The sequence below is a fragment of the Artibeus jamaicensis genome, unplaced genomic scaffold, assembly GCF_021234435.1.
Source record: "Artibeus jamaicensis isolate MK-2021 breed Jamaican fruit bat unplaced genomic scaffold, CSHL_Jam_final contig_1127, whole genome shotgun sequence".
NCBI lineage: Eukaryota > Metazoa > Chordata > Mammalia > Chiroptera > Phyllostomidae > Artibeus > Artibeus jamaicensis.
The window spans coordinates 1248076-1272675 of NW_026521219.1; the positions used below are offsets into that span (position 1 = coordinate 1248076).

Consider the following 24600-nt stretch of genomic DNA (forward strand, 5'->3'; position numbering starts at 1 on the left):
AAATAATTATATCCAAACACAGTTTCTGGATATAGTTATCCACATATTTATTTTTAGGATGATTAGATTGTTTGGGTTTTTGGGGTTTTTTTTTCTATGATTCAGTGTTGCTACTCTTCTTTGTATTGTAAAAGCAGTACGTGTTATTTTAAAGGGTACCATCCTTTGAAAAGGCATGTTTACTTAGTTTTTGAAGAAGTATTTCACAGTTGTTTTTAAAATTAGGAATGCTACATGGAATTTGATTATGTTAAAGTTGTTTTAGGGGAAAAGGAGATAGGTGATTACAACACAGATTTTAAGATACAATAGCTGAAAAAAAAAAGCCTTGAAATTTAGGTAACTCAAATGGCATTATGATAACTGAGAACAAAGACTTACAGGAAATTTATCTGGGTATATTTGAATGTTGTATTCCAGTGTAGCCTTTACATTGCGTGAAGCTTGAAAGTACTGTATTGTTTGCATAAAAGTGTTGTATGGTTTTCTGAAATCAAATGATATTTTTTTATTCTCAACTGGATGCATTTTAAAGAAGATGTATTTAAAGATTATTCATAAACTAACATATGCTGTGCTATTTGTTTTTTATGTATTCTATTATATCTGCTATCTATAACTCTAATAATATTCCTCTTCAGAAATATCTAGATAGGTCATATTTCTTAGTAAATGGCATACCAACAAGAAAGTTAATATACAGCTTATGAAATATCTAGGAAATATAGTCTCCAAAGAACAATTTCACCATGACATCTTAATATCATTGATTTAAGAAGGAAGAAAGGATTCCTTAAATTAGACTATATTTTTCCATTTGGAAAATGTTGCAGAATATTTTTCATGATGAAAAGAAAATACCTACTTCTAGTAAATGGAATTTATTTTTCATAGATTATATTAAATTTCAAATCCAAAATGCTTTATTTTTAATTAAAATGATAGTTATAAATATTAAATATGCTTTTGTTTTACAATAAAAATCACTGGATTAAAATTAACATATTTTCATTAAATTCATGCTGAAATATGTTTTAACTCTTAAAAAGCAAGAAAATGCCACAAAATATGTTTCAAATGCCAAATGTATTAATTTCTCAATGTTTATCATTTTATTTTAAATCTCTAAATTGTTGTACTCATTCTTTCTTTGATTAATTTTAGTACCATATTTGAGACTTCCTCATATTTATCATTGTAAGTTACCGTGTCACATTATATGTTATGCATTTTTATCATTCATACCACTGTGTTGATCCACATTTTCATGTCTAACTATAAATTTGCTGATTTCTTTCTTTTGTTTCCATCATTATGTGCATTTAATTCATTGAAGAGCAAGAAAAATATAACTCTTCTACAAAAGGTAAATATTAATGTAAATTTTAAGCCATTTATTATTGTTTTTTCTTGCATAATATATGAGAGTTATATAACTATTTATTAAAATAATGAGCAAAATTATTTAACAGTAGCTTTTTTCCCTGCAGTGATTTTGTGTGGAATTTGGTATCAGTTACTTTATATTGTGAGTAGTTCACATCAAAGAAGAAATTATTAAAATTAAGAATATTTTTGCTTCAAAATTTATTCACACTGCCAACTAGAAAAATTTTTACAGATTTTTGTTTGTTTGTTTGCATCCCCCTTCTCTCATGTAGAAGGATTTAATTCTTACCTTCTGTTCGGGGTAGTAACTGGGACAGAGGAAAATCCCCAGGTTTCCCCTTCTAGATGGCGGTAACCTTAGTGAATGGTGGGCCCCCACTGCAGTCACACATCAGGGAAGTAGTTGCCAAAACATATCCCTCAGGACCCCAGTAGTGTCATGATACCCATCAATCCTCTCTTCCCAAGGAACATAAGAGGGAAACCATCCCGTCTGCTGTGCTGGCACATTGCTGAATCCTATCTCATCATCTTTTGTATCACGTCTGAGTTTTGATCTTGGACTTGAGTTTCAAGTAAAGGCACACCTCATCTCACTCTCATGCACCACACACACCATTTCCTGTTCAGTGTTATTTTTGTCCTGATAATTAATATGGGAGCATGGCTTTTGCTTAATGAAGTAATTTTAATAATACTTAAAATTTTATAGTGCTTTATAATTTATTTTTTTTTAATTTTTTAATATTTTATTATTTATTTATCTTTAGAGGGGAAGTGGGGGAAGGAGAGAGGGAGAGAAACATCAATGTATGGTTGCCTTTTGTGCGTCCCCTGCTGGGAACTGGCCTGCAGGGAACCGGCCTGCAACCCAGGCATGTGCCCTGACTGGGAATCGAACCGCGATCGTGTGGTTCGCAGGCCCGCGCTCAATCCACTGAGCTACACCAGCCAGGGCAGTGCTTTATAATTTAATAAAAGTACATTTACTCAAGACTTGTGTATCAATGATTGAATCAGTTTGTTGTCCATAGTAACCCTGTAAGTCCAGAGAGTAGCATCATCCCTCTTATGAATCTAAGCTCAGGATCAAAGAGGTTAAGAGAACTTACCCATTCATACTGCTGATAAGTAGTAGACTACAAGCCTAGGTGTCTTACTTTTAACCTCCTCCCTCTATAGTTTAGTGGGTTCTACTTTAAAAGACACAAATCATAAGTTATCCCTAACTCCTAGTATATTGAGTTGTGTGTTTGTTTCTCAATGTCATGGTGTGAAGATGCAAGATAACATTCACTTACTTATTTTAGTTTGAATTTACAAAAATATATGTATATTCTGACACATACTGCATAATCTGACATAGTCTCTTACACACTAGTCAATAAATACATATTAATAAAAAGTAAAATATTATTCAGTGCGATTAAGCTGTTTTGGTCCCTAGATTTTACATAGATTTCTGGGCATCATTCATTTTTAATTCATATACCAGAAACACAGTTTTAGGTTCTGTAGCACAGAAATGGCTAGTGCTCTTATATCTAGATTCAGAAGAATTTATTTGTATTTGCAAGATAAATCTTGGTATAGTAAAAGCAGTACATCTTTATACTGGAAATGAGTCACGACCTAATTCATTTAGACAAAAGAATGAAAAATATAGTAATTCTTCATTAGAGCTCTACCATACATATTATTACTAGCCAAAAGCTGTAACTATCTGATCAGAACAAAACAAAATTTCCAAGTGGTACAATCTAAAGTTTGTAGGAAGTGCATACATTTAGAGGCTCACTACAAAGCACGTCAGATTGTTATATTTCTACACGGTCATTGTGTTCTGGCTGAGATGTGCTGTCACTCTGCCAAGTCTTCCTTGGACTCAAGATGTGGATCTGCCTCACAGAATAGACCATGTGACGGAAGACTACCGAAAGGGCATGTCCCAAAGTGTGTCCAGGCAGGCCCCGGTGCTGCCCTCTCCTCAGGGACTTAGGGAGGACAGCTGAGCCATGAAAAGTTTGAAAGCTCCAAAAGGATAGAAGCAACTTAAAAAAATATTTTAGAGCCACATTTTACACTCACATACCACATAACGAAGAAAGAAAAAACAACGTGTTATGTATGGAGACCCTGCTACCCTGCTGCTGTGAGCTCATCTTTTCTAGGATCAGTCACATGGGAGAACTTGCCTTCCTTGGGTGCTCCAGGGACAGATGAGGACAGGGACATGCCATGCCTAGTTGACAGTGCGGGCTATGGAGCTCCCAGCCAGAGTTTGTTTTTTATTAATTCTAGATAAGCTTGTAGGACAACAGTGAAGGCTGCCAGTTTGTGGAGGACAGAGGTTTCCTGGAAAGCTAGACTTTCAGTGCTAAAACTGGCATAGTTCTGGGCAAACTGGGACAGTTGGTCACCCTAACTATAGGGGACCAGTATATAATTTTCCAGCATATATATTTGTAAAGCGTATGTCTTTAAAGCACAGAAAGAGCAGTGTAAAATACTATTGACATTTTTAATGGTAATTAGAATTCATTGAGCACTCTCTATCAGTGGCTCTACTAAGAGTGTTGTGTATTTATCTCATAATATTTTTACAACCACTTGCAACACAACTATTACTGGCCTCATTTTCTAAATGAGAAAGCTAAAGCTTAGGAAAATTAAAAACTTGGCTCCTTGTCAGTAATAAATTTGACAAGTGGTAGAGCAGAGAACTAGCTTCCAGTCTCACTCCAAGACTTTGTTCTCAAACACTTTGCTCTAACAGCTTCTCCAACATTCAGGCAGCAGTTATTGAGAATCTCTGTCCCCACTGTACCATGAAACCATGGTAACAAAGTGTGCACAACTGTAAAGAAGGCATCATTACCTATTTTGTGGGAGAACTAAAGGGTGTATGAGGGATGCCTAAAGTGCCAAAGTAGTTGTGAGGCAAAACCAGATTTTGACTCCAAACCCCAGGCTCTATCCACTGTCCTACGGTGCTGTGAGATCTACCACTTCCACACCAGGATCTTGGAGAGGCCCTACGGGGGGTCCTGCTGCCTCCAATGACCTGATTTTCCACCACTGAGCTGAATTTCCTAGTACCTGTCTTGCCCCTCAAGTTACTATGCCACTTGAGAAAATAAAGGTATGGCATACAGATAACATATTCTTGGGGTTGAACAATTAGCTGAAGAACTGCCAATGTTCATATTACATAATTTACCTTTTGCCTCCCATTTTTATGTTAGAAGCTGAGATGCCATATAATTGTAGGCTTCACAAACTGCTTTGTAGGCATATTTTAAATTATTCATTTTAAAATAAGCCAATTTTTCCCTCTCTGCTACATTTCTTGGACAGTTTTAAAGAGCCCATGAATGTAGTTTGGGGGCATCGAAATAATGCAATAAGAAGATCAAACAGAACCAGAAATTAAATGACTTCAAGGTGAGAAAAAATGCTATTATCATAATAAATTTCTAATTTATATGCCTTTGGGTTATATTTCTTAAGTGCATTAACTTTTGGCTTTTGGAAGCAATTTTGAATTCTAACAAAACACATTTATGTGTTCTACAAATATGAATTTTCTATATCATGAAAAATGTGTAATTTACACACAGAATAAAAGGTAATTAGATTTCAAGTGATTAAATGATTTGAACAGGAACAAAAGTTAATAGCATTTGTTGCTTTTTGCTTTCCTGTTTCATTAATAACATTTATGATTATTATTGTAATGAAGTAATAGGGGTATTTAAGGATTGTGTCTAGTCAAGTGTACTTTAAAGTACAGGTTTTTATTTAAAATTGTTAAATAAATTACCTATACTTCCCTTCTTTTTAAATATTGGCAAGAACAGTTTGAAGCTAATCTTACAAAATATAATTGATATGGAGCCTTATTTAGGTATGATTCCTATAAAATTAATTTAATAATTTTCTGTTACATTAGTTATTGTATAAATGATGTTTGCATACTTACTTTAATAGTATACCATAGCTTTGAAACACATTATAAGAACAAATATGTTACTCGACTTTTGCTAAAAATAAATAATTTGTGTTTTCCCAGGAATCAGCATTATTTTAACTCATTAAGTAGAAAAGGACTTCAGTTTTATTTATATCTTTATTGGATGCATATTTAGTAGATATTAGGCCAGGGGATTCATATCCTGTTATGTGAAGATTCTGAAGATTCAGTTTTCTTCATTTTCCAGGGAAATGCTTTTCCTGAACACACGAGTATTTATGAAGATTTATTCATAAATATTTAGAGTTCCATTAGTGAAAATGTCTAACTTACCTTTTTTTTTACAAACCAAAAAGGTAGTTGTCATTCTGCCCTAGAGGGCAAAGCGGCCCATGGAAAACGTTTCAGAACTGATGTTTCTCACCCTGTTTTCCCATCCTGCTGATTGCAATGTGGTTATTTATAATATTATTCCAGGCTTTGGAGACTTCAAGGTATTCAACACTTGAATCAACGAAGCCTCAACTGGCAAGATGTGCCCTGTTGAGCTAGCACATTCCCGGGATCTGTAGAGGGGAGTGCTGAGGAAAATAGATAGGCTTTTTTATTTTTTTCCTTTATAGATATAGATGTCTCCTAAACACTGTGTTTTTTACAAATTTTAAAATGTGCGAACACTTATTACAGGAAAAAAAGGAAGAGACTGTCAAAAATTGATGTTAGATTTAGCATTTATGCTACATCAAACCTTTCAACAGAAATTCTTTTTAACATCAGTGTAATTGGAATAATGAAAAGTTTCAGATACACGTATCAGTGATCACTCAGGATAAACAAACAACACGAGCTCTCAGGGAGTGATTTTGTTTCCCAGAGGAAGCATTCGCTGTAGGGGCTGCTCTTCAGAAAGATGGTATTTGAAGAGGTGTCTCTTAAGGAGACAGTGCTCCCTCTAAAAACCAGAATACATTTTGAGAAAACTAACCCTTTGTAACATGAAATGACAGGTAAGATAACAGATTCTTTCATCAAGAGCCTGACTTTCTTATCTGTCAAATATCTGACTCGTGTCTTCAGTGTTTTTCGGGGGGTTAGCAGTTTTGGCACTGAGAGTACTGTCCGCGGTAGGAAACCCTGAGTGTCGTTTTAGGCAGTTTGGTGAGAATTGGCACGCTAGGACAAGAGGCTGCGCTGCGGTTTGAGTGATCGCACATACAAATCACCTGTTTCCCCCATGCCAGCATTCCGCTTCAGTTATCTGCCAGAATGCAGGTTATTTCCTTTGGAAGCCTTTAAAGACAATGTGATGTTTGTAATTAATGTGCGTTGTTGTTGTGTTTCATGTTTCACGTGCTGGATAGACTTTGGCTTTATTTTATTGTTAATATCATTATAGTGTAATCCTTAACATCCAAAAGAATTAAACAAGGGCACAAGAAAAACAATTTGGCATATTTCAACACTTGCAAATTCAAATGCATTTTATTCTAGGGTAATGACCCAGAACTAACGCAAAAATTTATACATTTAATGTCCATGTACATATACTATACACGTGGTTAGTGGGGTAGAGGGTATATAAGTATTAAATCAAAGTTGTTTACTTCTATGACTAAAGATAAGTATAAACATGCAAGGAATATATATTTTATTGGAAAATAAACAATAATGTAAAATACAACTGCCCAATTTTTTTTCAATATATGTAGTCTTGATTCATTGGCAAATTTTAAAATGCTGGAAATTAGGTAACAGAACAAAGAGAAAGTCTTTTGAAAATGTGAAAAATAAAAAAATACTTCACCAATACCAGTACCTTACTGATGTGGTATTAGAATCATAGACTAAAACAACAGGAGATTACTCTAAGTGATATCCTTACTTTACACTTAAAACTCCATAGTGGAGAGAATTCTTATACACCAAGAACTGATCAGTGTGGCATTGATGAATGGGAGTGGGTCTGGTACTGAATCTATGCTCAGTTATTCCCAGTCTTGGGTTGTTACCATTTTGCCACATTGCTTCCAGGTGTATGAGGAGGGCACCCCCCCAAAACCATAACTATCTTCTAAAGGGTAGGTCCCATGTAGTACAGGCTTCCCCCCTAGGTGAGTGTTCTAGGAACTCATCTGTATTAGTGTACTACCAGTGGGCTTTGTTGGGAGAGGCTGTGTTCGGCTTCAGTTAATTTTTTTTGAAGACAGTGTTTGCCCATTTTATAATGGATAATTTACGAGTGCACCTCCCCATACCAAGCTGAGTCTGTAGCAGTGTTTGACCAAAAACAGCATGACCCTGTGCCCCACCCTCCCTATTCACCTGATCTCACCCTGAGCAACCTCTTTTAATTTCCCTGGTTGAAAAAAGTCCTCAAAGGGAAATGTTTTGCTGATATGGAAGAGGTCAAAGGATAAAATGGCAGAATCACTAAAACTCATTTAAAATTGACGAATTCAAAAACTGTTGTGAGCAGTGGAAAAAATGTCTTGATAGCTGTATTACATCAAATGGAGAATACTTTGAAGGTGACCGGAATTTAAATGTGTAAGAATAAATGCACAATTTTTTATAAATAAATCCTGGTTTTGGGGAGGTCCCCCTTGTATGGAGAATGTTTGTCCATCTTAATTTATATTCCTCTGAAGTCTACAAACTGTGAGTATAGACTAGTATTACATTTTGAATTTTCAAGTATCAAATTATTTTTCAATCCAGGCTTTATCATTTTTATACTGATTAAAGATTCAATAAGCTAATTTTTTATCGTTTACTGCTCTTTAATCTCGGTGTTTCATATTGTTTCTTATATTTGAGTTCCCCTATAAGTGACTTTTTAAAATAAAGTGCTTCAGACAGGGGCTTTTTTTCAATGCTGTCAATAATTAAGGCATTTTAGGTGTTTCACTCATACATTTCATTCTGCCTGACAATGTCCAGAGAACTGGTTATTTGTCACTGCTGTTTCTGAGTCACGCATTGAGGGAAGATGAGGCTCCACTATCACTGGGCTTTGGCGTCTTCCTCTACAGCCCGGAAACAGGAGTTAATTTTCCTACTCACACTGCATGACAGCATATTGTAATTAACTGGACGAACTTAATTATTCCATCCAGATTTTATCATGCATTACTTTGGTCATATGTACTAGCTAACCTTGTTATAAAATACTGTTTTACCTTAATATATTTAATCATATAGAAATTTTTATGTTTTCTTTTACAATCATATTTCACCTAAAATACTTGAAAATTGGAAAGTTTAACAGTGTAATGTATGGATTTTTTTTTTGCCGATAAGCACAAACATTTGAAATTTCAATTTCATGTTAATTTAGATGCAGAGGAAGAATTGTGAAATACTTAAGAAATTTGAAGATCAGACCAACTTCATCTTTATATAATTGCAAATTCATGATTAGTACTTTAAATATATATATGAAAGGTTAAAGTTTATAGTGATCAGAAAGCATCTATACCTATAACATTGATATTTTAAAGCAAATTACAAATGACTGATAAGTCAAATGAGTTTCTTTTCCAGAAAATTGCATTCTCCTTGAAAGAGGTGATTCTATGGAAATTTTTCTGTGATGGGTTAGAGAAGATTTATTGAAGAACTTTAAGTGGTCACAGGATTCTTTAATAATCTTATTAAGGAGTAGATAACAGACAAACCCTTATAGGCATAAACAACATTTATAAATGATTTTTGCATGGTTGTAGATTCATCAATGTTCTACCACATCAGTAGATTAGGAATTCATATAGCAAAGCATGTGGCATGAAAAAAAGAATTATTTTAATCTGCCTTTATTTTAATAATATCTACTGCTTTCCATTAGACAACTGTAATAAATCAGACTTTTAAAATTGTATTTACTTTTCCCACCTGCATGTTCCAGTCAGAGTTATTCTTGTGTGTGGTTTGAAGACAGAAGCGATTTTAGCTAGGCTACCACTCCCTTTTCATGAATTATTTTGTGTTTTGTAAAGTAAAGATTTAGTGCTGCTGTGCCCTGAACTAAATACTCCTATTTAGAGGGAGGGGTATCATCCCAGCCAAGCCAGCTGGCCAGAAGCGCCAGAGCGGTTTCAGACCAGTCAGGTCAGAAGCTCTGTGCAAATCATCTCTTTAGTGTCAAGTCACCGCCCTCCCTGAGAATTACCTGGTGCCTAACGCTTAACGTGAAGGTTACAAAGTTAAGAGTGGATGGATGTTAAAAAGCTGCTCAAATAAAATTAATATCATTTGGTGAGAAAATTGAGCCAATGTCATTTAAATCTGTTTTTATACCAACTAGAGATTGCTTCGAATTGCTTTAGCTTTAATTATAAAGTACAACTGATTATCACAGTTCATTTGACTTCTTCAAAGCTCAAAGACTGAGCAAGTGCCCCAAAAGTACCCACACTGTAGGCAGAAGGCAGAGAACAGGTATTTGTATATATTGTAAGAACATGTTGCATATAGCTTTCTATAAATATAACACATTTTTCAATAACTTTGTCTCAATTTCTTATTACTCCCAATTAACATTTTGCTTTACAATATTCATTGTGGTTCCTTATATGTTACATAGTAAGTAACAAATTTCTGAACTGCTTTTCTTAAGATCTCATTGACCCATCCTTTAATCATTAATAGTTAATATTTACTGTCTCTGAAGTCAACATTTTCAAAGCAAGTATGTGTCATTGCTTAATTCGCATAACTGATGTTAGGGATTGATCATTATCTGTCTAATTTATTGAATTTAAACAAAGCTAAACTTCTAATATTTGGAGGTAAAAGTATAATTTGAACATTTAGTCTGTACTTGAACACACAATAAAAGCTACATATTTATTTAATTTTGAAAATGGGTGTCAGCTTCCATTGTGAAGGATAATAGGCCCTGTTTAATCATTGCAATGAAAAAATTTGTCCAGTGTTTTTATAAACTTCTTGCAAGAGATAGAATCGGCAGTCAAGCCAATCAGATATATCAATTTTCCATTATCCTGTAAATCATTAAAGAAATAAATCATTCTTTTTTGTGGACAGCCCAGTACATTAATTACAACAGAATTTTTTCATGTACATGTGTATATACACAATTTAGAAATAAATCTTAGCATTTGAAGAGGTTGAATAGGCGAGGAAACTGGCAAAAGAGAAGCTGTCAGAATGTCAACATAGGCATCACCCAGCACAGGTGCGCGTCTGGGGCCGACTCTGCATTCCACTGCGCCCTGAGCTCTTTCTTCCTTGTCTGTGACAGTGTAAACATTATAGGCAGGGTCTTGAAACTTAGCCACTTATGATGGATTCTGACTTAAAATAACAATTTTATTGAAGGCTATAATTATTCCTATCTAAACAGTCTCACCTACAACTTAAGAGGTTAACAGGCTTAAACGAAATATATTTTCACATATTATAAATTACAGAGCCAAAATTTTTATATCACATTTTTAAACTTACTAATTTTATATATGTGGTCAGACATAACCATCAGAAATAGAAAACTAATCTTTTCTCTTTGTTCAATTTTAAGACTGGCAAATGTTTAAGAAAAGCTACCAATAGAAATTAATAAGTTAATAAGACTACACCTGGTAGAAGCAGATTCTTCTCAATTAAAGCATTTTGTAGGTGACTCTTAGATGAGGAGGTGCAATGGGTGTGTGCACGCATGTGAGCACGTGCGTGTGTGTGTGTGGAGTGTTCAGTGTGCATATTTGTTTTCTCTACATATGCACATACCACAACCAATGGATTAAATATTAAACATTTTCACAATTAAATTTTGTTTCACATGGTCGTTTATGAATGGAATTAAAAATATTTCGTATCAGATGAAGCAATAGGGTATTTTGTTACTAATATTTTTGTTCCCCATTCTGTGTGAGTTGAGTCATGTTCTTTTTTACATTAGCATTGCTAGCATTGCATATTCTACATTTTGTTCAATGTACTAATCATGTTATTTCTAAATTCCATTTAATTAAAGTCATGTCAAAAGCATTAAAATCTTAAACCATTCACTTTCTAAAAGGCGCTTCGAATGTGTTAATAGGCTTCCATTGTGTGTTTTTGCAGCAAGCTTAGTAGTGGAGGAGCGAACGAGACAGATGAAAATGAAAGTGCATCGATTTAAGCAGACAACAGGGTCTGGTTCTAGTCAAGAACTTGATCGCGAGCAATATTCCAAGGTAAAACTAGTTAATACCCAACCAATAGCCTCTTTTTTATAAATGTGCAGTGTGTATACCAGGTAGGACTAGCAAGCAGCGAGATATATAAGAGGAGTCATGCAAATGCTAGTCTTGCAACATTACCTCTCTTCTCTTGCTATTTTCACAAGATACAACTTTACTAATTTGGATGTAATTTTTTTCTAAAAAGGAATTAAAACTACTTGATATTAAAGTCACAGACAACAGTATGGTGATTGACAGAGGGAAAGAGTGGGTGGAGCAGGTAGAAGAGGTGTAAAGGGTGAATAAATGGTGATGGGAGACTCGACTTGGGGTGGTGAAATGCAATGCAATATACAGATGATGTATTATAGAACTGTGCACCTTAAATCTGTTTCATTTTATTAGTGTCATCCCAGCAAATTCCGTAAAAATGTTAAATAAACCAAAGTCACTTAATGATCAATTATCCATAATCAAATTCACATAAATAAGATAGATAAAGCCATTTTACTGATTGAATACCATTTAATATTACATTTAAATATTAAGTTACATATTTTTAGTATTAAGTGCCATTTTTGGTTGAAATATACTATTCAGATTTGTTACTGAATGACTGAAATCATGTGATTTGAGATTTCTTATTGCTCTGTCTTTAGTGAGATAAGATGCCAATTTCAAACTCTTAGAAACTGAAATCCATGGAAATTCCATGTGCCAATAAACATTTAACTTATACTTCAATATTAATTTGTTAACACTACACTAAGGAATTTATAATCTGCTAAACATCATCTAATAGTTTTAATTAATATATGCATAGAAGTTTATACTTCATACTTCATGAAATAGCATATATATTATCTGGTTTATTAAAAATTTTTTTAGAATACTACAAAAGTGGCATCAGCCATTACAGGAAAACCTGTGTTATAATTTGATATCAAGAAGCCCTTTTGGAGGTAATGACCTTTTAGAAATTCAAAATTAAATAACGCTATACTAAATCAATATTATTAGCTTGAAATATGAACCTAGAAAAATCTATTTGTATTTATTAAAATATAGTTACCATACAATATTATAATACTTTCAGGTGGGCAGCATAGTTATTTAACATTTAAATATCTCACAAAGTGATCACCACAATGTCTGGAAACCATCTGACATTGTACAAAGTTGTTAGGATATTACTGACCATATTCCCCCAAAATATGTATGTACCCATCTTATCATCACAGTATTATTTACAATAGCCAATATATGGAAGCACCCCAGGGGTCCACTGATAGATGGAAATATAGACAAATGATGTAGGACTGATGCATAGTGAAATATGACTCAGCCATATAAAAGAATGGAATCTTGCCTTTTGTGACAACATGGATGGGCTTAGAGGGTATTATGATAACTGAAATAACTCAGACATAGAAGGGCAAATACAATATGATTTCACTTATATGTGAAAACAAAAAAAAATGATCAAACAAAACAGAAACATGTTTACAGATATAGAGACTAAACCATGGTTACCAAGGAGAAAGGGGATGAGAGGAAGGGTGAAAGAACTTACTTATATTTAAATTATGGAGGTTGGCCATTACAGAGCCAGATGTTCAGAAACTTATACAAAAAGTAGAGGTGGTTGCCAACTATGATCAACCCTGGGCTGCCCCAGAGTTTGTGTTAGGTGCAGTTTGTCACTTTACATTTTAGGTTAGCTGCTGAAGGATTTCCAACAGAGACGATGCTTGTGGTCGCTGTGATCAGTGACTCAGTTCCCTGGGGCTCTGACACAGCATTTTACAAAGTGAAAGGAGTAAAGGAAAAAAAATAGTACAATATCTTGATGTTTTATACAGTTGCTGATTCCAGCTACACGTGTATCCTTTGTGGTTTTTTTCTGTGTGGTATCACCACTTACTTAATCAGCTTGCCTGTCTTCTTTATAGATATCATTATCATTTTTGTTTTCTTTCTTTTACTACAAATGAACTAAGAATTAGAAGGAAGGGTAATTTATGGTTTCTTTCTCCACAATTGGATGCAGTTATTCAGAAACGTTCTTTACACTGGAAAATCTTCATTAAACCAGGAAATGCTTTGCCAACTTCTTAGAATTATGTCAAAAGATGAGGTCAAATACAATAGCCAGGAAGCTATTTATGGGAAGCAAGTAAGAGATAATTAAAGAATCAGGGTAAAATACCAAAAGCCTTTCTGCAGTATAATGAACTAGGACTCAAATCATTAATCAGTTGATCAAAACAATCTACAAAATGAAGTGCCCTAGGAGCCAAATGATCACTAATCCATTACATTCATAATAAATCAAAAGGAGGCTTATCTGGCTTGGGAGATTCCAAGTCCTCTGGCTCATAGTAATTTAGAACCTAAAATTACTCCAGGATAATTTTCTGTTCCAGCTCTTTTGCTTACCAAATGTATGAGGATCAGAAGAACGTGGGCCTTTACCAGGATTAGTAAAGCCTTTCTGTGGGGTGATGAGCCCAGAACTCCTGATAGGAACTTAGGTGCCACTTTGTTGGGCTTTTCCATCACTGAGCTATGGACTGTGCTCCAGCATGACTCGTTTAGAGGCTCGCTGCAGCTTTCAGTTTGCATACAGTTTAATTGTCACATTCTCATTTTTCTTTTTTTTTACACGGGCATTTCTTTTCCTCTTATCTGAATTTTTTAAAAATGTTACTTTTAAATATGTTACTGTTGTTCTTACTGCATAAATTGAGGCTATTACATAAATAAAATGAGTAAATTTTATCAATCAATGTGAGATCAAATATATATCTTTAAGCTTATAAAAATACAGAATAGTAAAAATATATAAGATAAAATAACAAATGATTAGCTTTTTATTTTATATATCAAGTAAAAGATAAATATTCTTCACAATTCTAATATATTATGGCCTAATGCTTACAATAAAATTTCTAGTTTCCAATTACCTCAAGTCTCTTTCATATACTTGAGAAATTATCTTTTTCATTTTTTATCCCCTAACTCCTGCCTTTTTATAATTTACCAAAATACATATTTATTCACATAAACAAGAACTAGCATTGTTGTAAATTTAATATACATTTAATTTTAAACCATATCCCTTTATTCTTTTTTTAGCATCTTACATTATTTGACATTTTGGATAAAGCAATACCCCTTAGTTGAAATTCTGCCAACTTAGAAATTATGTTATCGTTCTCAAAATATTTATAACTAAACACCAGTAGACCTAAATTTTCTTCAGGGCAAAGAATTACCAAACAAATGTCGCTAAGATGTTTCAAATCTGGCACCACCTTTAAAAGACTGACTGACCCTAACATTCATCCTGAGTAAGGAATGAGCACTGACTTTGCTTTTGAAAAAAGCACAAAACTACTCTGGCATCACGGACATGTGACACCGTGCTGTTTTCCTCACTGATGCTACACAGAGATGCATGCCTTAATGATGGGGTGAAATTTATAACTGGAAGGTGAATTTGCATTTAGGAACTCACATTTTAAAAAGTGTTTATGTTTCTGTAAACCAGGAACAGCAACCCAGACCGATGTAATGCGCATTGTAGGTAGCTGCTGAATGTTTATTATGTGTAAAAATAACAGCACTACAGTTAAAACCTCCCCCACACCAAGGATGTATTTCCCTGCTGCTTGATCAGTATACATTCCTCCTGAAGATATTGTTTCCCAAAATATAGTTAATGTATTTCCATTCAATTATTTAATTTTAAATAGGAAATTTAACAAACTGTGCTTGATAAAATGCCAATTGTTTAAACTTTTAATCGATTTTCACTGCTAAATATAGCAGTAGGAAGTGAATATAAAAGAATATATCATTTCTTCAAATAATCAAGGTAAACTGTAATGTCATGTCAGAATAATAGATCATTCTTTACCCCAATATAGAAAAATTTAGTATAACCTACAATTTTTTTAAAAATCTGTCTTTTTATCTATCTGCTGGAATATCAAAAGATATATACAAAAGGTAAAGGAAGAAATGGCTTGTAGAAAAGGAAAAGTTCTTTAGCTGGATAAATAGTTCATGTGCACTCCTTTATCCTGTGCTATAGTCTCTGCTGCTGACATTGACGTTTGTCAGGTAAGGGGAGCGTGTGTTCGGGGTGTCACTGCAATGCCAGAACACCTGCTGCTGTGGGGTAAATTCATGTGGTATTGGAACCCAGTTCTTCTATTCTGCCATGGACAAGCTATCATTTCAATATGATTGCAAGCACTGTAATAATTACATGACATATCTACTTAGCAACACTATAGTTTCCAAAACAAAGAATATGAGTTATATGTATAGTCCAGTAGCAGTGTTAAAATCAGGTTCTCCTGTGTAAGCATATTAGGGCTCTACCACATCTCTGTATATTAAGAAAAGACAGTTCTGACTGAAATAAGTCATGCTGGTCAGGATCATGCTATCAGATATGGCAGAATTTGGTGATAAACATTTTCCCATTACTTCAAATACATTATCTTAAATCATATTACTTTCAGATCATGCCCAAAGTTGTAGAAATAGCTCAATTCTGGACAAAACATATATTAATTTCCTTTTGGAGTATACATATGCCTATCAAAAAATTATGCAGTTAAAAAAATCTTAGGAAAGATAATTTTATAGGTATTATATAAATTTGGAATTGTTTTTATGCCCATTACATATACATGAGAGATGAAGAATTGAAACTAACATTTAAATACCTTAGGCCTAAACTACTCTCAGCTGTTGTTAAGTCATGTTAAATAAACATGATTCCCTTCTCTAGAATTTTCTTTAAATATTGTGTTATACTTCTTTTTGTATATATAGGTCCAGGTTTTAGCATCAGTTTATTTCATGTTCTTTAGAGGGACAAATTGTCTATATAAATTTTTAGAAGTAGAGTATTTGGATTACTTTAGATTTATTAAAACTCATCTAATATAGAGCATCAAAGAGTGGATAAATTTTTCTACAGGCTTAACAGACATTTCCTGTTTTCATACCCTAACACATAAATCTAAAACTCAGTCACTTGATAAGAAACTTAAATACTCAGTGATTAATCATGTGTTTATTTTACCTATGTGTTCTTTTCTCTTACGTAACAAGTTGTCTTACCTCCTAGGACCTAAGATAAGAGGACTTATACAATAGGGCTTATAAAATTATATGTAATTACCTAAACTTATTATTTTATAAATAGAACACATAGTAACATATAAAGTTTTCACTGTGCGATCGGTCACAATAAAATGGTGACCAGGAGAGCAGATTAACTGCTTTGACAGCTTTGCATGTTTTAATCTTTCTCCCAATGATTCTAAAATCTTATATAACAAGTATCAAAGACAAATATGAACACATTTAAATATAAGCTATAGTGTATATTGAAATTTTAATAGGAGTCCCATTTTTTATTTTTAACACTGAGTTGATAGTTTAAACATGAAAATGTCAAATTAACTCATAACAGATAGTTTCAAGACAAAGTCCAGTCTTTGCTGCCATTGCTTTGCTCTTTGGCACAGCCACTCAGTTTTAATATCAACCATTTTTTGTAAAGAGAGATATTTTTTAAGAAGTTTGATCCAAGGCAGTGTTGTAGAGTGGGAGAGATGTGAGTGAACTAAATAGTTCTAGAAAGAACCCAGAAGCACAAACAGATGGAAGCAGGCCACACCATGGATGGAGTAGAAGGTGAATGAGGAATCATGAAAACAAAAGCAAGAAAAGAGAAAATGGTGTACTAGAAAAAATAATACAATTTTGAAGTTTTAGGTACATGCAAATGATTCAGTGAATTCTCCACCCAGACATTTAATTTTTATGTTTAATTTATAATTCAGTCTCCAAAAACCATTCCTTACCATTCAAAGGATGTAAGAGTTTTACATTGGAAATCATATATTACGTTAACATTTGGATTGTTTTAGATTCCACACCTACTTTCACAAAGGTACATTTGTATTTGATGTTGCCTAAGTAGTCATTATCCTCACTGTGTATGTCTCCTTTTTCCACAATCTGATGATGGAGCTCACACTTTCTTGTTTTTAATCTTTAGTATAACATACATAAAGATCAGTACAGAAGCTGTGATAACGTCTCTGCCAAATCATCAGATAGTGATGTCAGTGATGTGTCCGCCATTTCCAGAACCAGCAGTGCCTCCCGCCTCAGCAGCACAAGCTTTATGTCAGAGCAATCTGAGCGCCCCAGGGGTAGAATCAGGTGAGTCGGCGGTACTGTCTCTATAAACTCGGTCTTTGTCCACGGTATGCAGGTGGAGCCACCTTGCCGAATGTTCTTGCAAAAATACTGTCTAGGTCAGGTAACAGAAAACAGAAACACTAACATTTTAATTAAAGTGACTGAGAAGGGAGTGAGTTGAACATTTATAAACTATTGTGTAGTATCCCCAGTAGACAGTGTGGTGCTGTCTACTGTAACATATAGCTGGAAACAGTCATAATCTTAGAGGTCGCTCAGTCACAGTGGCAGGAATTTCCTTCTGATATGATTAAATCCAGAGAGCATCCTTTACTCCAGTGTCAGAAAGCTTTTTCTGTGAAGAGATATCTAGTAAATATTTCAGGCTCTGCGGAACACTGTCAGAGCTATTCAGCAACGTCACTGTATGTGAACACTATGTAAACAAGTGAGTGTGGCTATGTCCCAATAAAATTCTATTTATAAAATAAAACAAGAAACCTGCTGCATTTTCTCCATGGGCTGTAATTTGCAGTTGGTCGGCTTTCAGGGTAGGTATGAGTGGATATGATAAGAAAGTTTACATTATGCAAGCTCTAAAAAATGTACATGTTGTTTAAGTCACCAGTGGTGCTCTCGCGTCCTTACAAGGCAAGTACCTGCTGGAAGGGAAAAGACCACAGGACCAAGTGCCACCCTAATTCGGTAAAGCAGGCTCACTGAGGCTGCTTTATATTCGTTCTTAACTAGTTTATGGAAACAGAAGTTTCATTGATAGAATTTGGGGTTTGATGAAAAGACCAAGAAATACAAATGTTCAAAATCCGAGCAGTTGCATTCCTAATACTCTGGAAATCTAACGTTATCACCCGTTTTCATGATGTGCAGTAGAATGTGTTCGGAAACATTCCTTCTTCCTGGGTTCCCTGCAACTAGCTCATCTGTTGAAGAAAATTGAGAGTCATCATCTTACTGTTCATTAACAATGTCATACTTTAATAATCCACATGAGCAATTTCAACTGATAAAAATATTAATAGAATATATTTTATCTTTATTTTTAATTTCTAAGCATCTGGTCCTAATAGAATATTAAGTTCTCTAGATTTTAAGAAAATTGAAAAAGCTAAAGAACGTAGCCTTATTGAGTTGCCTAGGATCAAAGGTAAAAATTCCTTTTTATTGAAATACTTACAGCAACCTAGGTGCCCATCAGTAAACGAATGGATCAAAAAATTGTGGCACATATACACAATGGAATTCTATGCAGCAGAGAGAAAGAAGGAGCTACTACCCTTTGCAACAACATGGATGGAACTGGAAAGCATTATGCTGAGTGAAATAGGCCAGGCATTGAAGGACAAATACCATATGATCTCACCTTTGACAGGAAGCTAAACAACAAAACAAACAAGCAAGCAGAATAAAAACAAAGACACTGAAATAGAGAACAAGTGGACAGTGACCAGAGGGGAGAGGGAAGGGAATTTAAGGGGAAAAATGGGGAGGGATTTTGAGGAACAAGTATGAAAGACACAGGGATGAGGACTGGGGGGGGGGGATGGGAGAGAGGGGGGAGACAGAGTGGGGGGGCTGGGATGGGAGGAATAGACAAAAAATGTACTTGAAAAATAACTAAATAAAAATTTTTAAAAAAAGAAATACAAGTTAGTATATTTCAAAACCTATTTTATTTAAAAGAATATCGATACATGGGGCTTAAACAGGACTTCTCCACTTTTAATTACTATAAAAAATTTACTAAAATAACTGTAAACCAATACTTCTTGAAGTGATTTTTCTTTTTGTTCATAAGAGAGCCAAGTACCTTAAATAAACTCCTATGCTATAAAGTATTACTACTGTATCGAAGTCATATTATTAGCTAATTGCAAAAATAATTTGCAGGGCCATTGTCTTTCTCTTAAAATTTCAAGAGAAGAGGATTCTTCTGATTTTTACTTTGGGGGAAATTTTGGCTATGTGATTTTTGAGGAAAAAAGTCAAAGAAAAGAGAAACATTAGGCACCTCAGCAAACACTAACTAATTTTATAGGAAGGGGATCAGAAGAAACAGCATTGGTGCTTGGAGCCAATGTCACTTCTGGGGAAAATGCCATTTAACAAACCAACACTAGTTACAATTGCACCAGGACAAGAAATAAAAGATAGAGGATTGTTTGCCTCCTTGAGTCATATAACTTTTCTTATTTAGTGAAGGTGGTGGAGAAAGGGGTATACCTAAAAATGGTACAAATAAGTTTCTTAATTAAAAATCCATTTTCTCGGGGCATTCCAGTGTTTTTAGCTTCCCTTCTTCTCCATAGTTTATAACACATATGAACTAAAATCATTCTTATCTCATATATGTGGATTATATAAGTTAGGCACTAAACCTAATGGCTAAAGATATTACTGTTGTTACGTTAGTAAGTTTCTTGTTATTTTAGGTCAGTGATTTTCCACATTTGGCACATATTCCATTTTTTAGAATACTTAGGAGGAAAGAATGAGATGTGGCAAGAGGCAGATCTTTCTCCTGATGCAGAACTAAGTTCTTTTCACATACATTCTCCTTAAACAGCCTTACAGGCAAACACGTGTACACACGCAGAATGATTTTGCATCCATCATCAACCCTGTGGTTAAAAACCTGAGAGGAGAGTTTGGCATGAAAAGAAAAAAAAAAAAGCAGAACAAAGTGACATCACTGTAAAAATACTGTGACTCACTGAGGAATAACAGGGCTGCGGGCTATTCAGCCGTCGGTATTTCCTGTTCTTATAGCCAATGCTGTGACGAATCATGACTCTCAATATACTTACTACTGCTCTTCAACACTTTCTTTTTGTCTTTCTAGTAACTACAATCTACATAGGTTTTAAAATTCTTATTATTCAAGTTCATAGTTAAAAGATGAACAAGTCAGATCAATTATGATAGAACATATTTATATGTCATAGTTAAATAGCAGGAGACTTTTGAGTCCCTATAATATGTAAGGACTTCATTATTTTCCAAGACTACAGTAATGTATAATATATAGGCCACATATCTAGTGAGATTATAATCTATTTAAGAGTTTAAAACATAGCCCTGGCTGCTGTGGCTCAGTGGATTGAGCACCAGCCTGCAAACCAAAGAGTTGCTGGTTCAATTCCCAGTCACGGCACATGCCTGGGTTGCAGGCCAGACCCCCAGTGGGAGATGCACAAGAGGCAACCACACGCTGATGTTTCTCTCCCTCTTCCCCTCTCCCTTCCCTTCCTTCTAAAAATAAGTAAATAAAATCTTAAAAAACATATTTTTATATTCTGGTTCCCTGTATGTCTTTGCTCATCACCCTGTGATACCAACAGTGTTTTATTGTACATTGCCTTGGGTTAATTTTACTCTGGAAATCAGGAAAAAGATTTGGAAGTTATTACAGAATTCACCAAAACAATGTTCAATACCCTAAAGTCAACCAGGTATCCCGTATTCTCATAACGGACTACAGAAGGAAACCATATGACATGATCTTATCTGTATTATATATATAAAGCCATACTACATAGTTGCTTAAAATATCATGTATTGTTTTGATTGCCTCTATCCAAGTATAGTACGAACCAAGGAAATGTTGAGAAGTATATCTGAAATGAGACGTGACAGCCTAATGTATAACCTATGTAATGTTTTCCAAACACTGCTTACTGCACTTCCCTGTTAGTGGTCCACAGTGCACATTATTGTTCCTAGGGCTCATCCTTATTCCAATATATGCCGAAGGTATTTCATTCTGGGATGCCTTTTTGTAGGGACATCTGTATAATGTTCTTGAGTGCAGTTTCAGAAAATTTGTTTTAGATAATCATCATCCTTCCTAAAAGATATGTAACTATATGATATGAAGTTATCTTCAAAAGGCCTGTTTGGGAACAAATCAAATTAAGCACTTATAAGGTGCATATAGGTTGGAAAATATAAATATGTTTGAGTGATCAATCTCTAAAAGATCATTTTTAAAGAATATTATGGATTCTTGAGTCAGACCCGAAATCTTTTGTGTTTGAGGTGATTATGCAACAAATCTGTTGTCCGTTTAGGGATTCCACTAACTAAGCGCTAGGTTCTGGTGGGAAATGGAAAAGAGATCCCTTCCTTCAGATGCGTTTTAGTTGCATAGTCCATTCAAAATAGTCCAAAATATGTCTTACGTTTTCAAAGTTTATAATACAGGGGAATTATAGTAGAAAAAAGAGACCATAATGTTTGTATTAAGGTAAACAACCTTTTGTAGATATAATGAATTTAAAGTTATTCTAAAAAGTAGTCATGATTAAAAACCATTTAAAACTTAAGTAATTATTAGGATGATTCTTACAATATGAAATCAATACAATACTTCAAAATAATATCAATATAGGTTTGAGATTCTTCATTTTTCAGATTTGTCCCAAATGTGCCTTACAATTTTAATTTAGTGTTGGCTTAAATATTCCTCCAAAAATTTTTCCCATCCAGTGACAAAATCTGCACAATGTATAAGGAGAGATGGTGTAATTTACAATATAAAAATACACATATAATGAAATCCAGAGAGAATATGTTTAGTTTCTGAATTCTCTATGTTTATTTGAACATATAAAAGAGATGTTTGTCATAAAAAGAAACTGAATTTTCTTGGTATAGCTCTGAAAATTTTTTTGTCTTTATCACGTATCATTTTCTTTTAAATTGTACTTTATTTTTTAATGGATTTTATTTTTATTTCCAGAGAGGAAGGGAGGGAGAGATGAGGAGAAACATCAGTGAATAGAGTCAATAATGTTCTAATAAGCCCTCTCGCACCCCCTACTGGGGACCTAGTCCACAACCCAGGCATGTGCCTTAACTGGGAATTGAACCAGGGACCCCTTGCTTCATAGGCCAGCACTCAATCCACTGAGCCACACCAGCCAGGGTCATATATCATTTTCTTTTGAGGCAGACAAATTTCAGATGTTTTATACAAAATCAAGCTTTCAGAAAAAAATTGGAAGTGTAATCTTTTAATTTATCACAGAAGTTATCCAATTTTAAAAGCTTGCTAAAACCAACAGCTTTCCAACAGTATTCACATTTGTAACAGAAAGCTAAGAAAGTTAGCTTTCTGTTGCTAGGTAAATTTTAATGAAGAGACATGAAGAGCAAATTTGATGCAAGTAGATTTTTGTCTATCATCCTCCTTTGAAAAATATTTTCAAAAGTAATAATCTTTGTTTTCTACATTCTTAGTTTGAAAGATATGAAAGCATTGCTAAGAGATGTTATCTTTTGTATACAACTAGTAATCTTTCAGTCATAATTTTACTAAAAGTTGGCATTTGATGTCAGTAGACATAATTAGCAAACATATACTAAAGGATATATGTTTATATTTACTTGGGAACTTAAAAACATTTTAAGTAAAATTATTTGATGATTTAACTTGTTATAGAGAATAAATACATAAGTTAATATCTAAAGGAAATTAATTTTAATTTAATTAATTTTTAAATTAATTTTGATTAGATATTAAATCAAATATAATTAGAAATTAAATCAGAAATTTAATTAGAAATTAAATCAAATATAATTTCTCAAATTATATTTGATAAATATTACAGAAAATTCTAAATGCCACTTATTTCACAATAGTTTCTTCAATTCAGGAACACATTTTTAATGAATAAATATGTTATTTTTTCAATAATTTTTTTTATTTTTCAATTACAGTTGACCTACATTATATTAATTTCAGGCATACGCCCTAGTGACTAGACATTATAAAATTTACTAAGTGATCATCCCGATAAATCTCATATCTATCTGACACCATACGTACTTAATTAGAACATTATTGACTCTATTCTCTACACTGCACTTTACATCCCCATGCCTGTTCTGAAACTACCAATTAGTACTTCTAAATCCCTTTACCTTCTTTACCCTCCCTCCCCAAACATTCTTTCCTCTGCCAACCATCAAAATATTCTTCATACTTATGAGTCTATTCTGCTCTGTGTATTTTGATTTTTAGATTCAATTGGTGATAGATATGTATTTATTGCCATTTTATTGTTCATATTTTTATCTTTCTTCTTCTTAAAGAGGACCTTTTAGCATCTTATGTAATACTGGTTTGATGGTAATGAACTCTTTTAGCTTTTTCTTGACTGGAAATTCTTTATCTTTGATTCTAAATGATAGCTTTGCTGGGTAGTATAATCTTGGTTGTAGGTCCTTGCTTTTCATCACTTTTAATATTTCTTGGCAGTCCCTTCTGGCCTGCAAAGTTTCTGTTGAGAAATCATCTGACAGTCTTATAGAAGCTCCCTTATAGGTAACTAACTGCTTTTTTCTTGCTACTTTTAAGATTCTTTGTCTTTAATCTTTGGCATTTTAATTATGATGTGTCTTGATGTGAGCCTCTTTGTGTCCATCTTTGAAACTCTCTGTGCTTCCTGGAGTTGTATGTCTATTTTCTTCACCAGGAAAAGGAAGTTTTCTGTCATTATCTTTTTAAATAGGTTTTTAATTTCTTGCTTTCTATCTTCTCCTTCCAGTACCTCCATGATAAGAATGTCAGTATACTTGAAGTTATCCCAGAGTACCTTTACACTATCTTCATATTTTTTTATTCTTTTTTCTTTTTGCTGTTCTGAGTGTTTTTTTGCTTGCTTATATTCCAAATCATTGATTTTAGTCTCAGCATCGTCTGCTTTACTGTTGAGTCCCTGTAAGTAATTCTTACTGCAGTTAGTGTATCCTTCATTCCTGATTGATCCTTTTTATGCTATTGAGGTTCTCACCAAG

General features: G+C 33.8%; 1 protein-coding gene across 23 annotated transcripts in view; it reads left to right on the forward strand.

The window, feature by feature from the left end:
- RIMS1 (regulating synaptic membrane exocytosis 1) overlaps positions 1-24600 on the forward strand; it is a 425147-nt gene that overhangs the window by 327448 nt on the left and 73099 nt on the right. For 8 of the 23 annotated variants that reach the window (XM_037147279.2, XM_037147147.2, XM_037147164.2 and 5 more), the window contains 2 exons: positions 11447-11559; positions 17636-17802. The exons of 10 other annotated variants lie outside the window; for them this stretch is intronic. In XM_037147279.2, the coding sequence (XP_037003174.1) occupies positions 11447-11559; positions 17636-17802 (280 nt within the window). Of the gene's footprint in view, positions 1-1336; positions 1367-4755; positions 4834-11446; positions 11560-17635; positions 17803-24600 lie in introns of those variants that run through there. 5 more of the 23 variants (XM_053664034.1, XM_037147135.2, XM_037147154.2 and 2 more) reach the window with 2 other exon arrangements.